At 43.7% G+C, this 23,878-nt stretch overlaps 1 protein-coding gene across 3 annotated transcripts in view; it reads right to left on the bottom strand.

Moving 5' to 3' along the window:
• The window catches only part of ATP10B (ATPase phospholipid transporting 10B (putative)), a 257,557-nt gene that overhangs the window by 26,694 nt on the left and 206,985 nt on the right, over positions 1 to 23,878 (bottom strand). For all 3 annotated transcript variants that reach the window (XM_032337124.1, XM_032337123.1, XM_032337125.1), the window contains 6 exons: positions 17,304 to 17,495; positions 15,196 to 15,796; positions 12,678 to 12,787; positions 10,374 to 10,500; positions 7,235 to 7,419; positions 2,321 to 2,657 (listed from right to left, as the gene is read on the bottom strand). In XM_032337124.1, coding sequence (XP_032193015.1) covers positions 2,321 to 2,657; positions 7,235 to 7,419; positions 10,374 to 10,500; positions 12,678 to 12,787; positions 15,196 to 15,796; positions 17,304 to 17,495 — 1,552 coding nt within the window. The remainder of the gene's footprint in view (positions 1 to 2,320; positions 2,658 to 7,234; positions 7,420 to 10,373; positions 10,501 to 12,677; positions 12,788 to 15,195; positions 15,797 to 17,303; positions 17,496 to 23,878) is intronic.

Below are 23,878 nucleotides of genomic sequence, written 5' to 3'. Positions count from 1 at the left end.
CTAAAATATTTACTGTATTAAGACCATTGGAAGGTTGGAAAGTTAAATCATCAGATTGGCAATGGTGTCCAAGGACAGGGATGGTGTTCGGTTTTGTTTCTGAATATAGGAAAATGGGATTGACTGATTTTTTTTTAGTTGAGGAACATTTAATCACACTGTGTTCCCATTTAACGAGCTAAGGTGTTTATTTCAGGAAATTGGAGGTTAGGGCACAAAAATACACAAACAGCCTCCAGCACTGTCATATAGTTTTTCAGTGATGTTGGAAATGTCATCTATCTTTACTGTCTAATATGGAGACTACGAGCCCCATGTGACTATCGAAATGCGGTTGGTGAAATTCTATTTAATTATAAATTTCAATACCTATCTATAGCTAGGTAGTAGCCGTTTTACACAGCACAGCTCTACCCAGTGAGGCTTTCCTTACAAACCTGGCTTTTCCCAAAGCTTTATCTTTCAGACTAGAGATGAGCAAACTTTTTCTATAAGGGGCCAGATAGTAAATATTTTAGGCTCTGTGGGCCAAAAAGAAAAACTGAACAACTCTTTTTGCTGAAAGGTGAATAGTCTTGTACACATTTCACAGTTAAAAACATAAAAGTCATTCTCATATCCCTGCAAAAGCATGTAGTGGTCTGGATTCAGCCTGGTGGCCATGGTTTGTGGCCCACATTGTCTTCATTCTCCTCCCGGTCCCACCTCTTTTTCTAGTAGGTTCTCATAATAGAATGCATTTAAATATGTATTAGATAACATGGAGAATATGGAATTGGGGAGAGAATTTTCTTTCCTTTGTTATTTGGCAAGGAAATTAATCTTTAAAACTTTATGAATGTAAGTAGCCATTATTCTTGTAACGATCATTATTTATTTTCTTCTTCCCCATGGAGAACAAATCGACTCTTTAACTTCTTCTGTTAGCAAACTAGTGGAAGTAGAGGTATGGAATCATGCCATAACTCACCCTGTTGGGTTTTTTTCTGCTTCTGTGGCAGTGGAGCTAATTTCTCACCTCAGAATGTCAGTCCTGGGCTATTGTTTTATGTGTGTTTAAAGTTCTGAAGAGGACAATTTGGGGAATAAAATCAGGATGCAGTTGCTAAAACTTTGCTCCCTGTCTTTTTGCCCATGTGCCCCCCCCTTTTTTTTGGTTTGAATTGCTTTCACCTGAACACTGGGAGAAAAAACAATGTGCAAGTAGGCTTCTTAATTTGAAATGCCAGGAAGGAAACTCTCTTTCTATGTCTGTGTAGGAAGGATAGAACCTGGAACCATCTGTAGGAATATCCATAAATGAATGTAATGTTTACTATGTGCTTGGTATGTGCAGAGCACAGACAAAATGATAAGACTGATATGGTTCCCACTATTCAAGGAACTCCTGGTCTCCTGAGCAGGCCGTTGCAGAAAGCGTATCAGTGCTCTGCAGCTGTGAGGGCTGTGTGCTGCATGAGTTCCCAGAGACAAGGAAGGTTAGATGGGGTTGGAATAAGGGGTATTTTACAGAGGAAATAGCTTGGCAAATGCAAAGGCTCAGGAGTAAGAAAGATAGGACAAGGCTCATGGAGAATGGCAATCAGTTTCATCTGGTTAGAGCATGGAGTGCCAGATGTTGGGGAACAGACAGTAGCTGTGGTGAAGCATGTGGCTAGAGGGTTAGTGGAGACCAGATTGTGAAGATTCTTGGAAACCAGGTTTGCTTGTCCCTGGAAGGTTTGATATAGGTACAGTTTTGATTTCTCTGCCTTAATCACGTGTAAAGTTTAGGGTCCTATGAGGAATTTCTTCATCAGCCAACAGGTCTGCATTCGTTGAGTGTTTGCTTTGTGCTGGGCCTTGTATTTTGGAATGGACATATGGGATAGGCTCAACTTCTACAATCTCCCCATAAGCCATCAACACTCAGCAGAATATCAAATCCACAAACACCTGATGTTTATGTTATTAGACCAGCTGTTAAGTATCAAAAGGGGAATGGGCTGTATCCCAGAACTGAATTGGCCTGAGTGTGTATTACTGAGTTATGTGAATGTTCTGAATTTGAGGCTTCTTCTGGCTTTAACCTCCATTCAAGTCATAAATTTTCCTTAGTGATCTGCTCATCCTGAGAACTTTGATTCACTCTCCCACTCTGCTGAGCCTCTGCTTCATCTCCCAGCTGCCAGTCTTGGCTGTCACTTTGAACTCTCTCAGTCTAAGACAGTGATCCTCAGCCTGGGTATCTTGACTTTGACACATGACCTTCCAACTCTGGTCCAGGCCTCTTGCCAGATCAACCTCACAGGCTGCACCCACATCTCCATGTGATAGGTACCTATGGAAAGGGTCATGACGTTCAACTTGTCTCGCACCAACTTGACTATCATACTCTTCTGGAGCGGGGTGGAACGGCAGCATAGGACAGACCGGCAGTACTGCGTCAACTCCAAAAATTTCATCTCCAGTTTTCCCTGGAAAATGGCATTCAATGTCTTCCCATCGATGACCAATCCAACTTCTGGAACTGCAACTTCTGGAACTCCTGCTCTTGAGGAGGGAGGTAGTGTCTCAGAAGGTAGACAGAACCCAAAGATCTTAGGGTCTGGCTTCTGTGGTCCATGGAATTGCTTTACTTCTTCCAGTGCACAGCTGAGGATGGATTCACAAGTTTCCTATAGAGTCAGAATAATAAATATGGTATTAGTAAGCAACACTGGAAATGTAGGTTGAAGATTTCACTTTATCCTTTAGTAAAATAGTTATGAAACTCTACCACCATAGAGGTTACTCAGGAAGCATTCTCTGATTTCTCTCATTTCTCTGCAATATTTAAAAAGGCATCAAAGCAATATGAATTGCTTTTAAGCAGATTAATGGCAAAAGAGAGATGGTGAGGGAATGGGAGTAGAAGTAGTTCAGCAAGATGGGGACAGATACTGGGATGGTATAAGCTAATAAATAATGTCATGATGGTATTGTGCTTTCTATTTCTCACAAGTCATTTTAGTTCTCCTGAGGAAATTGAGTGATGAGGCAACTGAAACAGTAAAATCATTAGTAACTTGCCCTAGCTCACCCAACTTACTAGTGGAGGCAGAACATTATTACCAAAATTATGGCTTTTAATAAAAAAAAAATACATCGAATGTTTATCTGTTGGCATGAATGTTTTGGTCATATAGGTTAAAACTGACTATGAATGTGATCATCTTAATGATGTAAAGAAACTTCTCACCGATTTTTTCTGATGTTTACCTTGAAACCTAGTGAAGAATTTATTTGCCTCTTTTACTTTTGATGGTATCAGAGATAAAGTCACCTTTTGGTTCTAAATATATTCTTTGTACCCCTTTAGATTTTGCAACATTACTTTCAAATAAAGATAGAGAAAAGTTATGGCAGTCAACTGTATCATCAATTTTAATAGCATTGTTTTTTTCCACATAATTATTTTTTGTTTTGTTTTTTATAAGCTTTTTAAAAATTTAAATTCAATTAATTAACATATAATGTTAGTTTCGGAGGTAGCGGTCAGTGATTCATCAGTCTTATATAATACCCAATACTCATTACATCAAGTGCCCTCCTTAATGCCCATCGCCCAGTAACTCCATCCCTCCATCCTTTTCCCTCCAGCAACCCTCAGTTTGTCTCTTATGATTTATCTCCCTCTCTGATTTTGTCCCCATGATCTTTATTTAGCAGTGTTTTTTATTCATGGCAAGGATGATTTTCATTTACTGTAGTGCTAACACATTTCTAAAAATAAATTTAAGTATGTAAAGTCAGTCAATTTAAATGAAATCATTAAATTAAAAAAAAAACCAGTAGAGGTAATATGTGGATTTAGGCAAAAATTGTGAAGACTGCTCTGAGATGATAGGTTTGGGGGCCATTAATCTAGAAGCTTCTGAGAATATTTGGAGTCATTTATTCTGGAGTGAGTAGAACTGCAGATAATCATTCCTGAGTCTTCCCTTAGGGGATGCTGAATTGCGTGTTGCAAGCAATAGGGTATGCCCAGAACCTAGAGGGGTAATAGGAAGTAGTTCCAGGAGTGGGTGGTTATGCCTGAGGCACTTATCTGGGAAAGAGATCAAGACAGTCCATGCTGGGAGTTGGGGCAGACACAAATTATATAAATTTCTCCAACATATGGCTGCAGGAAGTCATTGGAGATATAAGTTTCAAAATCTCTGAATTTACTTATTTCAAATTGTGATATAATAACCAAATAGTTACCATTCATTTAACCGTTAGTATATGATAGGCACTGTGGTAGGGAGCCCCTAAGATGCTTCTCAAAGATCCCTGCCCTCCTGGGATGCATGCCCCTGTCTGATCCCTTCCCTTGGGCGTGAGCCACATCTAGCAATTCCTTTCTAATGTTAAGAATTCTGCAAAAGTGATGGGAAGTCTCTTCCAGATTAGCTTATAAAAAGACCATGGCTTCCAATTTGGCACTCTTTTCTCTCTCTCTTGGACGGCTTCTTGTGGGGGAAAAGCAGCTGCCATGTTGTGAAGCAGCTCTATGGAGAGGCCCATGTGGTGAGGAACTGAAGTTTGCCAGCAATCATGTCTGTGAGCTTGGAAGAAAGGCTTCTCTCCAAGTCCAAACAACCTACCAGTTGAGCCTTCAGATGAGCGCATACCCCTAACTGACAGCTTAACTGCAGCCTCCAGAAAGACCTGAACCAGAGGTACCCAGCTAAGCTGCCCCTGGACTCCTAACCCACAGAAGCTGTGGGATAATAAATATTGGTTGTTTGCAGCCATTAAATTTTGGAGTAATTTGCTAACTAAGACAAATACTATGCTAATAAGTATTTTTCTTCTATGATCTTATATAATCCTGCCAATAGCCTCTGAAATAAATCTTTCTAATCCCTGTTTTACATATGAAGAGAGTGAAGTTTTGGGAGGTTTGATACCTGGACCATATTAAGCTTTCAATATATGTTACTAAAAATGATAATAATCATTGCTGTTATTAATTTCTATCGAATACTCTAGTTCCTTCTAAATTCCTTGACAGACCAGCCCTTTCAGTGATGGGTTAGTAATTCTCTCATTTTATGGATGTGAACCCTGAGGTCTAGAGAGGTCCCATAACATGCTTATAGACTGAAGGTACATAACAAAGATATAGTAGCCCTAAATCAATTTATAATGAATTAGGCAGATTAAAACCCTTGGAGAAATTATTCACTGAATACAGAATTATATTAAACTAGGGTTTAAGTAAATCTGAGATTTGGAATGGCTTTCCCCAGTTTCTGGCTTTACATATCCTTGTAGCCAGGTAAGGGGGTGAGAAAAACTAATCTTAGAGGTTTAGTGGGCTTAGGGTGTGGACAGGGGCTAACATTCAGATACCATCTGAGAGGGTCCCAGACAGCTTTAAATGAATCAACAGTGACTGAACAAAACATGAAATGTGACCCACTGTTCCTTAAGAACATTGGCTAATTAAATGCTAAACATCTTCAGCTTCCTGGAGGAATACATTACATTTAACAGAAACCACAAAAGCCCACTCTATCCCTCTTGGTCTGACTGACTCAGATTGCCCATGTCTTCCTTCTGGGATCACCTGGAGTGAAATAATCCTTGTAAATAGAATTTCCATTGTAAGCAGGGCAGGCAGATATCAACTGTTATTACAGGGATCAAGTACTCAAGCAAGCAGCAAATTAGAAAGAAAAAAAATTTCTTTCCTAAGCATAATATTAATGCCAAAGACTTCCCCAAGATTATTTTCATTTTGAAAATTCATTGGGGTTTAATCTAATCACAGCATAATCTGTGCACTGGACAAGAAAGTAATTTTTCCAATTCTTACAAAAGGCCTCAGGCACTTTTCATAGTATACACTACTTTATTTTATTTTATTTTATTTATTTATTTTTTTAAAAAAGATTTTATTTATTTATTTGACAGGAGAAATCACAAGTAGTTGGAGAGGCAGGCAGAGAGAGAGAGAGGAGGTAGCAGGCTCCCTGCTGAGCAGAGAGCCCCATGTGGGACTCGATCCCAGGACCCTGAGAATGCGGGACTCGATCCCAGGACCCTGAGATCATGACCTGAGCCGAAGGCAGCGGCTTAACCCACTGAGCCACCCAGGCGCCCCGTATACACTACTTTAAAAAAAAAAATATGTGCATGTGATTCTTTATGGGAAAAAAAAAAAAAAAAAAGAAAAACCAGATTTAAACCTCCTAAACCTCTGTTCTGGGTCTAATCAGTCTGAAGCAAAACTGAAAGAGTGTGGTTCCAACATCCTCCCTGACTCCCTTTCCTGTGCTCTTCGTTCCCATCTTTTTCCCTCTTCTCCATCCTTTTCCCCACAGTATGCCTACATCTCCCCGTGCCCTCCTCCGACCATCCCTCCGATACTTTTCTTGCTTGTTTCCTTCTGGTAGGACCATACATCTCAATGCCTCCTTCCCATAGTCATCAGCCAAGATGTTGGAACTTCACTTTCTGCAGTTTGCATTGTGAAAATAGACTCTCCCCGCCCCTAAATATAAAGTTGTATTGTAACTTCAAATACTCTTCCTCAGACTTCACACAATCCTCTCTCCACATCCCATCCCCTGCTGCCCACAATCTTCCTGGGGGGAGAAAACTGCAGTTTTAGGACTCTGCTTCTCCCTTTCTCTCTCTCTCTCCCATCCTATCTAAGCAGGCTGTCTCATGAATCACTCCCTTCAGGTTTTATTCTGTGGTAAACCAATTGGACACATAAACTGGAGCTGAGATTTTAAACTCAGAATCATTTTAATGCGAATGGGGCTTTTTCAATGGGAGAGTTAATCCAAAGTAGAAGAAACTCACAACTGGGGTTCTGGGAGCGAACAATGTGTTATGGCACAGATAGCACTGGCCTGGCGGGAGGACAGTGTTCTAGATTTAGTTCTGTCAGAAACTACCAGGGTGACCCTGGGCAAGTGGCTTAGTCCCAGCGGTCTTCAGTTTCCTCATCTGTAAAATGTGGAGATTGGGCCAAGGGTGGAAGTTAGAAGATCAAAACTTTCTAACATGTACTACTGGATGTAATGTGATCAAACTGGTCAGTGGTGCATGGGGTTGAAGTGGGTGACTCCTGAGGGCCTCTGAGCTCCAAGGTTCAGTGATATTTTGGGGGCAGGGGTGCTTCCCTGTGTACCCAAATCCCACCCATAAGCCTGTCTCTTTTGGCTTAGAGGCTGTTCTGCACTTGGACATCTGGTTTCTACTTTGGTCTCACCTGACTTTCTGTATTAATGGAGTAAACCATGTCAGTCTGATCTAACAATCTGCAGGAATAGGCGATGTTGACTGCTGTCTCCTGCTTATCTCCAGTCAAGACCCAGAGCTGGATGCCAGCCTCCCGCAGAGCAGCGACTGTGTCTGGAACCCCTTCCTGTAGCCGGTCTTCGATCCCAGTGGCTCCTGGAGTGATCAAAGACATCAGAGCTTACAATTAGCGTGACAAACTGCTTAAATTCCCTCAAGCCCTCTCAAACCAGATAGTGATTATTAATTATCTCCCATGTCCTAGGCTGTGCTAAGCCGTCAGCATACAACAGTGAAATGGAGCCGGTCTCTACCCTCTTGCAACTCAACAGCTTGTTGAAGGAGGATTTATAACTGAACCATATGAGAAGAAAAGCCGAGGGTGCCCTACACTAGGAGACCTGAACTTCCTTTAGAAAGTCAGGGACAATCTTGTTAAAAAGGGCCATTTGAGCTCAGACCTGGAACACAAGGCCAAGAAAGGGCAAAGGAGGAGAATTCCAGGTAGAGAGGGATGAGCATATATGAAGGCCCAGAGGTCAGAGTAGAAGGTGGCACAGGAAGGGAGGTAGCGTCGGGCAAGAGATGGGGCCGGGAAGAAAGGAAGTCTGCTGGATCCTATAGAGCTCTGTCGGGGCATTACAGGATTTTGGATTTATTTGGTAGACGAGAAAGCTATTAAAGGGAATTAAGATGGACAGTGACAGGATCAGTTTTGAGTTTTAAGAAAATCATTGTAGAGAAGGACTGGAGATTGGGAGAGGTGGGATGAGATTAAAGGTTGAGCCAGGGTGTGGAGAAATCACCTGGGTGGGTCTAGCCGCAAGGAAACTGGAGAGAAGTGCAGAGACTTTGCTCGAGAACAGCTCATGGCAGAATTGGGACTCGGGTTTTTGATACAGTTCTTGGAATTAAATATACAGACTCTATAATTTTTGAATGATCTCAAGCTTTGCACCAACCCTGATGAATATATAGCCAAATATTAAATAGTTGTGAAGTGATTAAGCATAAATTAATCTGCATTTAAATTGAGATTCACTTCAGACAACAGACTCATGGCCACCCATTTTACTCTGGGCAGGAGCAAGGCATTTCATTTCTTTTAATAATCCCTAGTGACAATAGGTTGGCAAAGCAGTTACACCGGATGCATACTGAAAAAAGCATTTCATAGTGTGGGACCCGGGGTGAATGCAATGCGGCTTTCGTGGCGTAGCAGATTCTTGGTGGTAAGATGAAATCTCTTCCCAGCTCCAATCCTCCCCTCCCCAAGCCACCTTGAGGGAACAAAAATAATGACTCTATCCTGAACTGTGCCTCTTTTGTATTGCAGGCCCAGATGCGCAAACAACCCCATGAAAAGTGATGGCTCAGGCCTTGTCTTTCCCTCCAAGGGTTAGCCTGGAAGGTGAGATTCTGAAGCTGATTTATATTACAGGGAAGCAGAGTGAAGGAGAAAAGAGGGAAAACACATTTATTTGCGTGAAAGAAAAAATGAAGCAGAAACACTGTGAAAGTGTTTCCCAGCAAGGGAAGCCGACAGATCCTGACATGCGTGTTCTCGTTCTGTAGAACCAGCTGGGGAGTACCGCTTGCTGCCTGAGACCGAAGTGCTCCCTGACACAAAAGCAACCTGGGCCAGGGGGTTAGGTGGGAGGGGGGTAGAGGGTGCAGGGGGAGTGAGGAGGGAGTCATGTGCCTGAGTGGGATGACGTTCTGTGGCCTTGCGTGTGGATAGAGCTGTCTGGCCTGGCTACCTTCTGGTTCCTGTTAAAATAAGTTCTCATGGCCAGTTTTCAGAAAGGCCTTGGGAGGCAGCGGGCAAAGGCCCCGGAGTCAAAACACAGGAAAAGAAAAAAGGCTGAAGGAGGTGGGGAACAGGTCTCCTCATTTGCCATCCCTCCTGACAAATCTTGCTGCTACCTTTAATCCATAAAGTCGTCTCTGTCTTCTTACAGCACTCCTGGTGCTTTCCCCTTGCACCCCTGCCTGGCGGAGAGTTCGGAGCAGTCTGGTTTACATGGAGGAGAAGCTAGGGCTCAGTGGGGTAACGGGATAGGTCCCGAGCACACAGCCCAGGACCAGGATTTGGCCATCATCCCCAGCTCAGCACTGCCTCCCAAGACGAAAGAAGGCTTTAGCGATGTGGTCAGCATGTACACACATCAGGCATTGCCTTTTCCAGATCTTGCTGCCAGCTGTGAGGTGATTAACTCTGATAAACAGAGCCTCCTCCTTCTGCCCAGGTAATGCTTTACCTCTGACAGAAACATAAGACTGCCTCGTAGACCGTCTCCCCGCTTCTCATCTTTACCTCAGTGTTATCGGTGGAACTGCTGCAGAGCAGCAGCTTTTTGCAAAGCTCGAGTCTGTCCCTGCTTTTCGTCCCTTCTCTCTCAACCGTTAGCATATATTTATGTGTCCTTCATGACCTGCGTCACGCTGAGCTTTCTCCCCGACTCTCTGTGGTTCAGTCATGGCAGCCCTCAGGGTTTCCAGCCAGTCTAGACTGTCTCCCATCTAACTCTTCTTCAGGCCCCTCCCTCTGCCTGACAACTCTCTGCCTTTGTTTGGCCAGCTCCTCTGCCCTGCTCATTTCCTGCCTTCCAGCATTCTCCCTGGCCCCAGTCTAGGCTGGTACCTTCTATTTTGCGCCCATACAACCAGGTGAATCTTCCAGCCTGGCCCTCATCACACTTGGTTGAAATTCCTTGTTTAATCATCTGGCTTCCTTGCTAGATTGAGCTCTGAGAGGATAGGGCCTAGGGCTCTTGTTTGCTAGTCCCAATACCTAGCATGCCACTTGGCACATAGTAGGTGCTCAATAAACATTCGAATAACTGGAGGCGAAGTAACCAAGGTCCTGGGCTTTATCCAGCAGGCAGTGTGGGAATGCTCCTGGGCATCCTCAGGAAGCAGCTTGTGGAGTCTGGATTGGGTATCTGTACCACTTGTGCCAAATACCTGGAAGGGCACTCCAGGGAAGGCTTTTAATTGAGACACATCTGCAGCAGTGCCAGAGTCAGGGCCAAGAACTCCCTCTACAGCGTGTAGCATTCCTTTTTTTTTTCTTTTTTTAAAATTTAGTGATGACTTATTTTAGTTACCGAGTAAGGTGAGTTGATTCTCCAGATGTTGTGCAGTTTCCATTAGAAGCTCATCTCGGTTTTCAAGAGATGCCTCTGCCTCACACCGGAAGCTGGCCCACCGCTGGAAGTCGTCTTCAGTTATGACCTGCAGGACAAGGAAGAGGGTGAATCCCAGAGCATTTTCTGTGGGCCTGTTTGAGGTTCCCTACACAATTAGATGTAGGAATTACACTTCCCTACACAATTATTTCTCCTCATTGATTTTTTTTTTTGAATGCATGAATCAGTGAGATATTGATCCTCAGGTTCCATTATCACCAGTGAGCCCCTGCTGTGCTCTAGACACTGGAGGTATAGTAGTGATCAAGATGGGCAAGATCCCTGCATGCCTGGGCTTATGTACTAGTGGAGGGTGAGAGACATTAATCCAAGTAAATTACTTAAAAGGGCAGATCATTTTAAGGGATTACAGAAAACAAAAGAGGGTGACGTGATAGAGTGTGACTAGATGGGGGAAGCTGTGTGGTTATCTCATTTGGATCTTCAGTTCTCTTAGACAGAGTGACATGAGAGTTGAGATCCAATGATGGGAAGGGGTCAGTTATGGACAGGGGCAAAGGCAAAGGCCATGAAAAAGCAATGAACTTAGTTTTCTTTCTGTTCCCTTGAATATACCAGTTGGCTAAAGGGTGGAGAGCCAGATAGAGAAGAGGCAGCAATCAGGCTGGGAAGGTAAGCAGCAGTCAGATCTTGTATAGCCTGGTAGACTATTCCATCAGCAACTGGAGATATACACTAGCTGGAAGAATCCAACTGCAGTATGTATCTTCCTTCCTTAGAGTCCATAGCACATTAGACCCCTCTGCCAGCATCATGTGCATACTGTCTCTAATAGCAATAAATGATTCTTTTGTCCAATAATCAAATATTCCTTGCTTTTCCTTCTGTACATGGCATTATGGGGAAAACCAAGGGGACACGTGTAGGCCTTGGCTCTTGAGGAATTCATAATTCTATTAGAGGAGACAAAAAGGCACAAAGAATTTCAGTGGAAAATAGAAGGTGGTAAGGATATACCTACAATTTATGGATAGTAAGCTCTGGTCACTGTCTCAAGCACTGAGACATATGTTACTTTAATCTCCATGATAACTGTATGAGGTAGGGACCATTAATGCCGTTTTACAGATAAGAAAATCCCAAACTCAGGTGAAGAAACTTTCCCAAGGTCACATAATAGGCAAATAGTGAGATTGGGACTTGTACCTGGGTAGGTCTGAGTTTAAAGTGGGTGCTCTTGGGCGCCTGGGTGGCTCAGTGGGTTAAGCCGCTGCCTTCGGCTCAGGTCATGATCTCAGGGTCCTGGGATCGAGGCCCGCATCGGGCTCTCTGCTCAGCAGGGAGCCTGCTTCCCCCTCTCTCTCTCTGCCTGCCTCTCCATCTACTTGTGATTTCTCTCTGTCAAATAAATAAATAAAATCTTTAAAAAAAAAAAAAAAAAAACCATTTAAAGTGGGTGCTCTTAAACTTAGTTGCACTAAGTGTCATAAAAGAGATGAAGAGCTCTGGGAATTTATAGAGAAGAAACAACTTTTAGTCATCTAGAAATGCATGTCATCATAGCTCCCTTATCTGATTTTTAGGTGCCTCATTAGATGCCCCTACTCTGGGATTCATATCTCTTTGCCTGCCTCTCTAGCAGGGTCTGCAAAGTCAAAGGTCTACAGGGCAAGAGGTTGGTAATTACAAGACTACAGCTGGGCCAAGGGCAAGGCAGCAGGGAAGGTGGGGCTGTGACCAATTGCAGAATAGAGAAGAATATACCTTGTATTAAAGGGATCAGCTACTACAAAGCTCTAGCTATGAGTTGCTCTTTAAGAATGGAGACATGGTTCATCAGATACTCTAAATTTTTAAGAGAAACCAGAAATCTAGATTTTTATGTGATCACATAGTCTCTCCCAAATTTCAAGTCTAGGCAAATAATGCAAAATTTAAAACGTCTACTTTAAAGGTAAAATTAGAACACTAAAAATTATTTTATGAGTTATGGGTTACCAGTTATATATGTATATATAAGGAAAAACAGGGAAAATCAAAGCTACACTGAAATGGAACCTTGCCATTCAGAGTTCTGCCCCAGCATAATTGTAAAGATCCTGGGTCTTTATGGTGAGTCAGAATAGTGAATTTTGAAAATATATATTTTTTCGAATTTTGAAAATGTTAAAACACCAATATTAAGGGTCTTCTAGAAAGAAATAGAAAGGACAGACTCAGGGTTGAGACCTTATAGCTACTAAAAAAAGAATTTATTTTTACCTTCTTGGCGATGCACAGTGTTCGAAGGCCATCTCTTGCATACAAGTCTAGATGCTTTTGGGTCCTGGCTCGAATTTTCCTCACCTTCTTTTCCACATCCGTGTCAGTTGCTGTCAAATAGTCATTGTCCTCCATGAGGTCATGTACAAATGCTTGGGGATCCTTGTTTCTAACACTCTGAAAGAGTGAGGGAGGAATCCCCTTATAGCCCACCCCAGAAATATGGACGATTTCTCTTGGTTGCCATGATGTCATGATAATGCCAGGAATCCTTAAATTTTCTGCTTTCTATATCTGATCCACAAAAACCTGGCTGAGAAAAGTCCTATTTAGGCATGGTGGGTTGTCTTAGGTATTGTTCCCAAACACAAGTTTGCATCGAAATAATCTGGGAACTTACACAAATAATAGAGGTTCCCAGTTGAAGCCCTGCTGAATCCGGACACAGAAGTCTGAATCTTTGTTGTTACCTCTGGTGTTTTCCATGTAGCCAGTTATCCCTGGATGATCAACAGTTTGCTAAGTTTTAGACGTACCATCCATGATCCCCTCTGTCCTCTATTCCAGTCTTTATACAACTGAGGCCTCAGGATAGCCACAGCTCTAGATCTCATTGCTAAGCTCTTCAGCACATTGGTTTTTTTTGAGTTAGGCTTTCTTTCTATAATAGGAAATGGCCCTAGGAAAAAAAATATATTTTGCATTTCCTATAAATCTAGCTTGAAAAAATATTTCATTGTGTTGCACAACATTCCCTTTATGAAGTCTGATGTGTTTTCTTTTATCTTTTTCTCCTGAAAATCCAGTACTTTTTTCCTATCAGATAAAAAGTATGTTTTGGCCTGGGTTGGCAGGTCTGGGGCAGCTCTGATGCCATCCCCACTCCTTTACTTAAGATGTCACAGACATCACTAATCAGGTGCATCACTGTATAAAGCTGAGCTGGGAAAAGGCTTCCAAGTCCTTCTTTACCAGGGCTGGATTGCGATCTTCAGAGGCCCTAGGTAGTAAGCAGATTTTGTGTACCTCCTCTATTCCCTCTATATAATGCAAAATCAAACATACAATTCATTACAGTAAAATAAATATAAGGAAGTGCAATAAATCTCTGATTTTTCCCATGATACTATTCCAAGGCTGTTTTTATGCAATATAAAAATCATTTTAAAGATTATCTCATTTTTCAGATACTACTTTTTTCCCTGGTGCCTTCAGCACAATCTTTGTGTTTATTGGGCACTACTGTCCCAATGGGCACTGTTTATAATATTTTATTTTCAAAGACACTAGCTCCCTGAGATGAGTCCCTTTTGCCTTCTACCTGTGTTCCTTGGAGTTTATTTTTTTGCTCAGGCTACCAGGAACCTCAGGGTCAAATTGAATGCTCAAACACTATAAATATATTATACCTAGGGTTATTTTCTTCTCTCCTTTTCAAAGCGTTGATTCTCAATTCTTATGGTAATATTGTGTCCCAGTCTTTTATTGGAAGCATCTCTAATCCATTTTGGAATCAGGTGAGGAACAAATAAAAAAAAAACAAAACCCACAAAAAACATCTCTAGGGCAGTTTGGATGGCTGTTGCCCAGGGATAGAGTGCCGTGGTTCCCTTGACTCAGAAACACTGAATTCATTGTCTGCCAGAGTCTGGGATGAAGAGACCTAATTAGCTCCCTTCCCATTCTAAACACTCATCAATCCCCATGAACCTCTTGGCTTTGATCCACAGCTGATACTGCAGGAGGCACAGGGCTGCCTGGGCAATTCTAAAGCTTGGCTGGAATCTGCTATCCCGGGAGAATCATGGCCCCATAACTGTCTTTTTCTTGTTAGCAATCAGGAAGCAGCTGCACACTAATTCATGCTGCTCCAAAATTGGACACGGATATGTAGGGACTTTGGAACATTTTTCTGGCTTGGCTCAAGTTTATGAAAATCCATTTGGGGGAGGCTGGGGAAAAGGATGATAAAGAGCGACACCTGAGGCTTCCCAGAGCCGACTGGGCCTGCTGCAGAATTCTGGTGGCATGGAAAAGTCTCCAAACTGGGATTCAGGATACCCGGCCTAGGATTTACCACTGGTTAGCCGTGCACCTCTCTTACGTCACTTCCCTTTCTGGGTTCAGCTGGCTTCTCTCCAAAGCTAAGAGTTAGGACCACAGTGTGTTCTAGGGCATGTTAATGGGTGTCATGGTAGAAAAAAAACTATGTACGGCTAATCCATGTTTAAATGAGTTTGAAAAACCAGAAATTGGGATAAAGGTAAAGAGGTTTCTTCAGCGTAAGACTGCCCTAAGTCTTTAATAAGCTCACGAGCACCGTAATTCTCCAGGGCTTGGAGATGCAGAAGGCAGCATGATTTAAGGAACCTGCTTTGAGGAAAGCATCTGTGGCCTCTGTTCAAATTAGGATCTGTGGGACTAAGCGACACTATAACTCAAGCTCCTTATGACTGTTCTGCGCTGCCTCTTAAACCAAGGAGCCCTCTTCCTAGAGCCCTGGTGAGGTGGGACTCACCGCACGCTGGGTCTTCCAGCAGATCCATGATAACTGAGTCTGCGCCCTTGGTGTAGATGATGATCTCGCTTGTCAGTGGGTGCCTCACCACCACGGACATTCTTTTCCTGACAGAGTCAAAGCCCAGTGTGTAGAGGATGTCAAAGGTGAGGCAGGTGCCCTGGGGCAGGCGCACGGTCACCTGCTCTGGTGTCCGGGACACCAGTGTGAAGCTGTAGGCACGGGCCGCATGCACAAGGGCTGCCTCATCAGGGCTCTCAGCCTCATAACAGAGCTCAGGGCTGGCCAGGCCTAGGGCTGGGGCCTCCAGCACCTCCTCCAGGGAAGCCTCCAATCCAGATGCCTGGATGTCGCCCTCGTCCCATGCGCTGCTCCTATAGCCACCATCTGTGGAGTAGCCTTCGCTGTACACAGATGCATCGTCTCTCTCTTCTGAGTCTGTGGTAGGCATGTTGGCTCCCAAACTCTCCCCCAGGTCAGTGTCAGAGGGCGCAGTAGACGAGAATGACTGGCTGAGGTTCAAAAGCTTCAGTCTGTGGAAGAGCTGCTGAATCTTCTCCAGGGATGTCCCCAGAGCCTTGGTCGAGGGTGGCATGGTGACCTTGTGGTCAAAGGAGGAAAGTAGAACATTAACTCTCAGTGTTGGAAAAAATGTCAAGCTGTTTTATGGAAGACTATGAAGGTCATTTTGTAGTAAGTACATTATTTGGGGTTTCAGTGATTATGGGCTTCTCTTCTCTGTGAACCTCATTGCCCTACTCTTTTTAAGCATGAGGGAATTAGGCAAGACAGTTCTTTCTAGCCCTGACGTCCTAGGGATTGATAATGCTCAATTTTACCATCCTGCTCTGGTCATGGACAAAGGAAAAAAAGCAGACAAAGGCCAGCCCAGATTAAGAGTTCACATTACCTAAGTCCTTACCATGGCCTTGTTTGCCTTATCCTTGCATTCAGCATCTCATCTCACTCTCCCTAGCAACTCTAGGGGATGCTATGTTATCCCAACTTCTGGATGAGGAAACCAAGACACAAAGAGGTTAAATAAATGGGCCATAACCACCTGGTGTGTAGGTAATAGAGCTGGACTCAAATCGGAGGCTGCCTGGCTCCAGAGATTGGACTCCCGAGCTCCCTGCCAGCTAATATCTCCCCATTAATTTGGAAATTGAGAGTTAGGTGCTGTCTTTCCCAAAATGTACTTCTTCCTTTCTTGAAAACAGAACTAATTTCTCAGGTAATGTTTTCTGTCTCCCAAAGCTCTCTAAAAATTTTTTGATACCTTGGTGAGTTTTCAGTGGCTGGAATGACTGTTCAAAGCAGTTTGGGATCTAGGTGTAATAATGGGAGGCTCTGGTTTGGTACCTGGGTGAGCCTTCTTTTTCCTGATTTCACATCACCAGTTACAACACTCAGTTATTCTCATCAGTCACTCATAAGGGACCTTGGGTGAGAGTTTGTGGATCATTGAAGATCAATCCATCTTTAGTACTAAAAAAAAAGTCAGAGTATAAACTTTTATAAACAGCCATCCAGCTGCATTATTTCTAAATTGGCAGAACTTCACCCATGGTGTTAATAATAATCATTATCATATATATATATTTTTTTTTTGCCCTCACATAAAAGCAGAGACCAGGATAATGTGATATTATTATGGAGTTGTACAGATGGTACTCCTGTGTATTGACTATACATCCTTTGTTAAGTTGCTGAAACTCTCTGAGCCACTGTGTCTTCACTTGTGAAATCCAAGGACGTGCCTTATAGGGTTTTGGGGTCGTTGATTAAATGGTAATGCAGATGATGTGTTTAGCATGGGGCCTGGCATATACCAAGTGCTTAGTAAATATTAACTTTTAATATCTATCCTATAGACAGATAAAGAATTTGAAAGCTATAGAGAAAGCGCATATATAACTTCTTCCATTTTATTTAAAAAATGAGGAAACCGAGGCCCAGAAAAGATAAAGAATACGTTCAAAGTGTCACAGTGACGAGATGGTGATTCTGTGACTAGGACTCAAGTGTCTTGTCTCTCTGTTCAGGGCATCACCTCTTACCCGATCTCTCCTTCCGTCCGTCCCACCACCCACCCCAGCGATCCTTACCCTCTGCCGGGGCTGTGTGGTTGTGGAGACCATGACAGAGTTGCAGATGGTCAGGGCAAGGAAGAAGTCAGCGATGGAGGAGGCGGTGGAGGGAAAAGGCTTGGCAGCTTTGGTGTCGGACGAGGTCTCCAGCCACAGGGCAGCATCTTGTACTTTGGGCAGTAGATTTTTATCTGGAGTCACATCTTTTTCCTGAAAAGGAAAGGCCTGGATGAGAATCTTTCCTGAAGGGACAGGGGAGGGAGGCCCCTCCAGCAGATTCTTTGCACACCTGGGAAAGGATGATGCAGTCTTTCCTGAAGTCACGTCTCTAGCACATCTCCTCCTCCTACAGGCTTAGTCAAGGCATTCATACGCGATTCCTCCCTTTCCCTCCATCTTGCATGTCCATCAGTGACAGACTCTGGCAGCCCTTCCCTCACAGTTTCTCCCTGCCATTTGCCCTCATTCCTGATACTTTCAGCCAGGCACAGATCTCTAGTCCTCAAATCTGGATTTCTACATCAGTCTCTGAAGTGGTGTTGCTGCTTCTCACCTCTCTTCTTTTTAACCTTTGTTATGTATTAGCCATGCATCTTTCTTTTTTTCTTTTTTTTTTAGATTTTGTTTATTTATTTGACAGACAGAGATTACAAGTAGGCAGAGAGGCCCGCGGAGAGAGAGAGAGGAGGAAGCAGGCTCCCCGCTGAGCAGAGACCCTGATGCGGGGCTCGATCCCAGGACCCCGGGGGACCATGACTGGAGCCGAAGGCAGAGTCTTTAACCCACTGAACCACCCAGGTGCCCCAACCATGCATCTTTCTAAAACATCATTTCCCTCAAGGTATTCTTGAGCTTGAAAACCTTCAGGAGATCTTCACTGTTAGCATAGTCAGTTTGGTCTGGCGTCTAAACTCTTCCACAGTCTGCATTCCCACTCTTTACTCCTGCTGCTTCTTCGTGCAGACCTTCTGCTCAGCCTGCTGGTTCGTTTGATGCCTCCTCGGTGTATACTCCCTTTAGATGCCTCTGACCGCACCCTGGGGGAAAACCATCTCTCTGCCAAAATCCCACCTAGACTTCAGTAGCCGTGAGAAGTTCCCTCTGTCCATGAGATCTTATCCAGCTCACAATGAGTTCTCAGCCTTTTGAGCCACACAGCGTGTTCTTGAACTTAGAATGTCCATAAGAGTCAGGTAGGTAAGGTGAATGAGGGTAGTGGGCCATGGTACAGATGAGGACGCTGTGGGTGGCAGGGGCTGTGAGCCCTGGCAAGTCCTACCCTACCTAAAAGGTGGCAAGTGCTCTGCTAGTGAGGTGCTCCAGTGCTAGCCCAGTTTGCCAGATCTATTGATTTTTCAAGATGAAGAGAGATGATGTGAGAACTCAGTTTTTTAAGAAAGAAAAGTCTGTGGGCTGGATCTGACTCATGGGTTTCCAATTTTTCACATCCTTGAGGAAACTGCACTTGTGCCATCCCTTTGGAATTCACCACATATTGACCTATATTTAAAATTCAATTTTCTTATATCCATGTTGAATCTCTCTGGAGATAGGATAAGAGCCTCAGACATAGAGACCACATTTTCCACAAAGCTGTACATTCAAGAGCCCCGGCTCTTGCTTTGTTTGAAGCAGAGGCTCAACAAACACGGACTCCTAATAGATACGACAAAAGTCACCAAGCAAAGATGTTTCCACACAAAACTACTTCTATCAGTGTTCATAGTCCATAGGTTAAAGTTTAGAAGAAATTCAATGGTTGAAAAAGATGGGCTGAAGGAATCTGGATTAATTTGTGTAGGGTTAAGACTGAGTGCCAGTGAACTGGACTGAGTGCCAAATAAAACCCAAGTTGAGATTAAAAAAAAAAAAAAGAAGAAGAAAATGAAACAGAACCCTGTGGAGAGAGAGTCCTCAGACTGTGTCTTCTCTGATTACCAAATGCTATGACTCCAGAAGTCAGACTGTATTCTCTCTGGGGTTGCTGGCACAGGTGAGAGCACCGAGGAGGGAACCCAGACACCCAGGAGAGGAGCTTGATGCCTGCAGGGATGAGAGTTGGGCTTTCCAACAGCACAGGGAGGTGAAGGAAAATGGACTGGAGCAGAGAGTTCCAGCCTTCATCTGCAGGGCTTTCCAAGAGTCAACATTACACTCCTCCCGTTCATACCATCTTAGGAAAACAACATCCAGAGAAAAGTACTTATTAACAGGAAGGGTGCTAGTAAAACTGTATCAAGTCTGCATTTCTTCTCATTGCCTTGTGATAAGCAATGGTGAACCACCCAGACCATATGGTGTCACTATTTTCAGAAAGCCTAGGAAGGGAGCATGCACCTATCCAACCTCTTTGCCTTTGAATGCAGTTTCCCTAGCAGGAGTTCACTTTGATATAGCTCTTCATACTTTTCCAAGCAAAGTCATTTATGTGACCTCACTGACTTCTCACAGTCCCAACCCAACTGAAACCCAGAAAGATGGGCTGATTTAACCAATCGCTCAGGGAGTCAGTATAAAGCCAGAATCAGATGTCAGACCCTCTGACTGCAAGTCTAGAGTCTTCGTTTCCTTTCCATGGTCATGGTAAAGTAGCAGTGCTCCCTCATTAATGCTCATCGGCAAACACCCCAGCCAGATTCCGGACCCCACCCACTGCCTGTTATCAGTGTACCATCAACACTCAAGGGGCTCTGAGCTCGTTTCTTAAGGTAGTAATGATAGTTTCTATGCATACAGTACCTCTTCCATTCTGGTTACCTGCATTATCTCACTGTGGTTCCACAGCAACCTTATCTGTTGAGTACAATCATTCTCCTGGTTACCCATGTAGCAGATGAGGAAACTGCTACCCTGGGAGATTAAGTGTTTTTCCCAAGGTCACACAGTAAGTGAAAGAGACTCCTTTACTTGATTTGAGATAGTCCAAACAGAATTCATGCTCTTAACCTCTGTGCCAGGCAAGATCCCCCACGAGGAGGAAGTAGCCTTTGATACTAGCTGACAGCAAGCATCTTTGGTGTTTGGCATCCCAAGCACAACTAATAGGCTTATATATCTAATCCTTAGGACTCAGCAGATAGTCTGTGAGATTATAAAAGGGATTATGGGAATCTCCTTTTTTAAGGAAAAAGATTTCATTTGGGGCTGAGGTTATACATGAATGGGACGCTTTTAACCCTTTGCACAGATTCACAGAGCTGCGGAGGAGCTTGGAGGTCATCAAAGCCAAATGTCCCATTTTTCTAATGATAAAATTGAATGTCAGAGAGGTGGGAAGTGAACTACTCAAGATTGAACATTATTAGGGTCAGAACTAGGGCAGTTTTCACACCAGCTGACTCCCAGCTTCTGACAACATACTCCTTTGCTCCAAGCTATGCATTACACATTTCCAAACGGTGACACAGTTAAAATGATTTAGTGGCTATTTATTGCTTGTTCATTTATCCTTTAGTCTATGAGTGCCATGAAGGCAGAGACAGCCCAGGTGTTTCCCCAGTGCCTGGCAGACAGCAAGCGCTCAAACCCATGCGACCCCACCACTGATTAACTCACAGGATCTCCTTGTTAAAGCTCTTCTTATTTCAACCCAATCATACAAAAAACAGCAGGCCCAGCCTGCAGATGTCAGCAGCAGACGTTCGTTAAGCTTTATCCTGTCACACAGACTGTTTCCACAGGGCAAAGTTCTTCATGGTTCCCTTTGCCCACAGCTCATTGGTTTCTTGTCTGGCCCATTAACATTTAGTAACTTGGCACTTAGGACACTTAGAGAAAGCAATGCTCCCACCCACCTCTGTGCCCTTTGGCTAGTCTACTTCTCTGAGGGAAGAGAAATATAAAATTGTGGATTACCTGGTTGTTCAGGTTAGAGCTCTGTGGCAGCCAGCCACCCAACCGGCTGGATTTCTTTCTACTGCAGAACACCGAAAGCTCATTCAAACCTTCTTTGTTGAAGATGATCTTGGACCTCCCACTATACCCTCAAGGATCCTATTATTATCATTTATATAATCATTTATATTATCATTTATATATATAATTTATTGAGAAATTATATCAAAGTCAGGTGTTTTGGTAAGTGTGTTCATGGATGTCGTTTAGTTATCATGACTGCATTGAAATAGGTACTATTATTCTTCCACTTTAATTATGAGGCAAACGAGGCTTACTGAGATTAAATAATTTGACCAAGGTCACAAAGTTAATAAAAAGGATGGGGCGTGGGTCCAGTTCTGCCTCCTGATACCAATGCCCGAACCCTTCAACTCCATGCCAGCCCTTCCCAAACGTTAACATGCACACAATCAACTGGGCCTCTGGTTTAAACTCAGATGCTGATTCAGTGGGCTGGAAGTGTGGCCTGAGCATCTGCTTTTCTATAATGCTTACGCCGCCAGTCCCAGAACCCCCGTTTGAGCAGTGAGAATTTATATGGCCACCATGTGCTACATGGCTGAGCTATGTCCCACACTGAAGGCTAGGGAAAGCAGGCCGACCTTCAGTCTGCCACTCTCTTCTCAGTTTTAACGATCACTCACTCAAGTCGACATTGACAATGATGGCTCATTGGGTGTAGCAGTTTGCTGCTATCAGGAATCCATGGAACCAGCAGTGGAAGTAAAAGGGCAACCCTGGTGTCCAGCCTGGAAGAAAAGTCTCTGTGGCGTGGTTCTTCCCGGGCCTCCATCTCCAGGTGTCAACCTCTCTCCAACCTGCACTTCTGTTCGAGCTGCTCCTCAAAACCCCAGTTTTGCATGTCACTTGCATTCCTCGCTGCTCCCCACTTGATGGTCTTCTCTTTGCTCTGGTTAACCTTTAATTTTGTCTCAAATTAAGCTCAGGTGCTAACACTTCCAGGCAGCCCTCTTGAGGCCTCATTGGATGCAGGCGCACCCCTTCTGGGCTCCTACAGCCCCTCGGCACCCTACACCCAGCATCAAAAGGAGTGTTCTATAGGCACTGGTGTTCTTCTCTCCTCTCTTTTGGGTTGTAACTTCTGAAATCAGGGACAAGACCCTATTAAACCTTATATCCCTGTGTTTAGAACAATACATGCTATACTGTGGAAGCTTACTGGAAGTTTGACAATAAATGACAGGCTATTCCAAAGAAATGTAGATACTGAGTAGATACACAGAATTGGCAGAAGTGGGCGGAAGCACATCCTTCTATTTGTTGTGGGTGACTGTCTGAACTAATAACCTCTTGGGAAGTATCAATCAAAATAAAAAAGATACAATTTAGCAATCATGTTTGAAGAATACTATAGAAAAATACACATGTATAAACAGACAATGGCTCAACCACCCAACAAATTCTAACAGCCATTTAAAAAAAGATGAGCCAGCTCTCCATTGAATATCTGTCTACATCTATGAAATATTCCCTCAGATTCACTAGGTTAAAAGAAAAAGTCCAAAACAATGTGCAGGGTGTGCTAATATTTGCAGTAAAGGGTGTACTCACGTGTATACCACACTTGTACGCTCCCATGTAGGTAGAACATCTCTGGGACATACACAAGAAAAGGAAAATAATGGTTGCCACCGGGGTTGTGGGAAGAGAAGAGGAGGGGGGGAGACTTATTATTTATCATTTGACCTTTAGTTACTTTCTACTACTTACTTAATTATGTGGTTATATCACTATTGTGTAAACAAACTTTCTGGGTTGCTGGGGAGCTGGAGGCTGAATTATGGTTTAAGAAAGTTACGATTTTGCCCAGGTTGAGGCTGTGAGCTAGAGGACACTACCTTTCATTCAAGAACTGGGAGAGCCTGGGGTGCCTGGGTGGCTCAGTTGGTTAAGTGGCTGCCTTTGGCTCAGGTCATGATTCCAGGGTCCTGGAATTGAGCCCGCATCGGGCTTCCTGCCTAGTGGAGAGCCTGCTTCTCTCTCTCCCTCTCTCTGCCTGCTGCTCTGCTTACTTGTCTCCTCTCTCTGTCAAATAAATAAAATCTTGAAAAAAAAAAAAAAGAACTGGGAGAATCCAATGTTAGCAAATATTTGCTTAAATAGAAGCATGTGGATTTAAGATAAGCTCTTCCCCAAAGGGACATAAGCCCCAAGGAAAGAAACTAAGTGGTCTAGCAAGAAGGGAGTTTTCCAGATCTTGCAAGACCTCATGCCGTGTGAACAGGGTCACTGCAGCTGTGCACCACCTTCTGGTACCCTGGAAACTAAGGGAGGCACAGCTGGTAGAGGCTTCATCTGTTCCTGCCCTGTGTGGCCACATTATTCCGAAAAGATTTTGTGTGCTTTGCTAATTAAATCAGGACTCTTATCTAACTTTCGAGTGGGAGTTTGTATCTGTGGGCTGTCCTCATCTGTCCAGAGAAGACTGAAGTGCTGCACACATTTCTTTCAAAGAAAGGAAGGAAGACCAAAACTAAGGAAAGGAGGCAGAGAGCCAAAGACACCGACTTTACTTTTCTCCATTGCCTTCTTTCCAGACAGGTGGGAGAGGCCATGCCCACAGGAGGAATTGGTGGTGCCATCTGGAGGAGTGTAAGGGCTCCAGTGCAAATTTTATGATTAGGATGATATTCTTTGGTCTGATGGTTCCGGAAAACCTCTTGTAAGTGGCACTT

The sequence above is a fragment of the Mustela erminea genome, chromosome 3 (genome assembly GCF_009829155.1).
Source record: "Mustela erminea isolate mMusErm1 chromosome 3, mMusErm1.Pri, whole genome shotgun sequence".
In the NCBI taxonomy this organism is placed as follows: Eukaryota; Metazoa; Chordata; class Mammalia; order Carnivora; family Mustelidae; genus Mustela; species Mustela erminea.
This window is presented reverse-complemented; position numbering and strand designations above follow the sequence as displayed.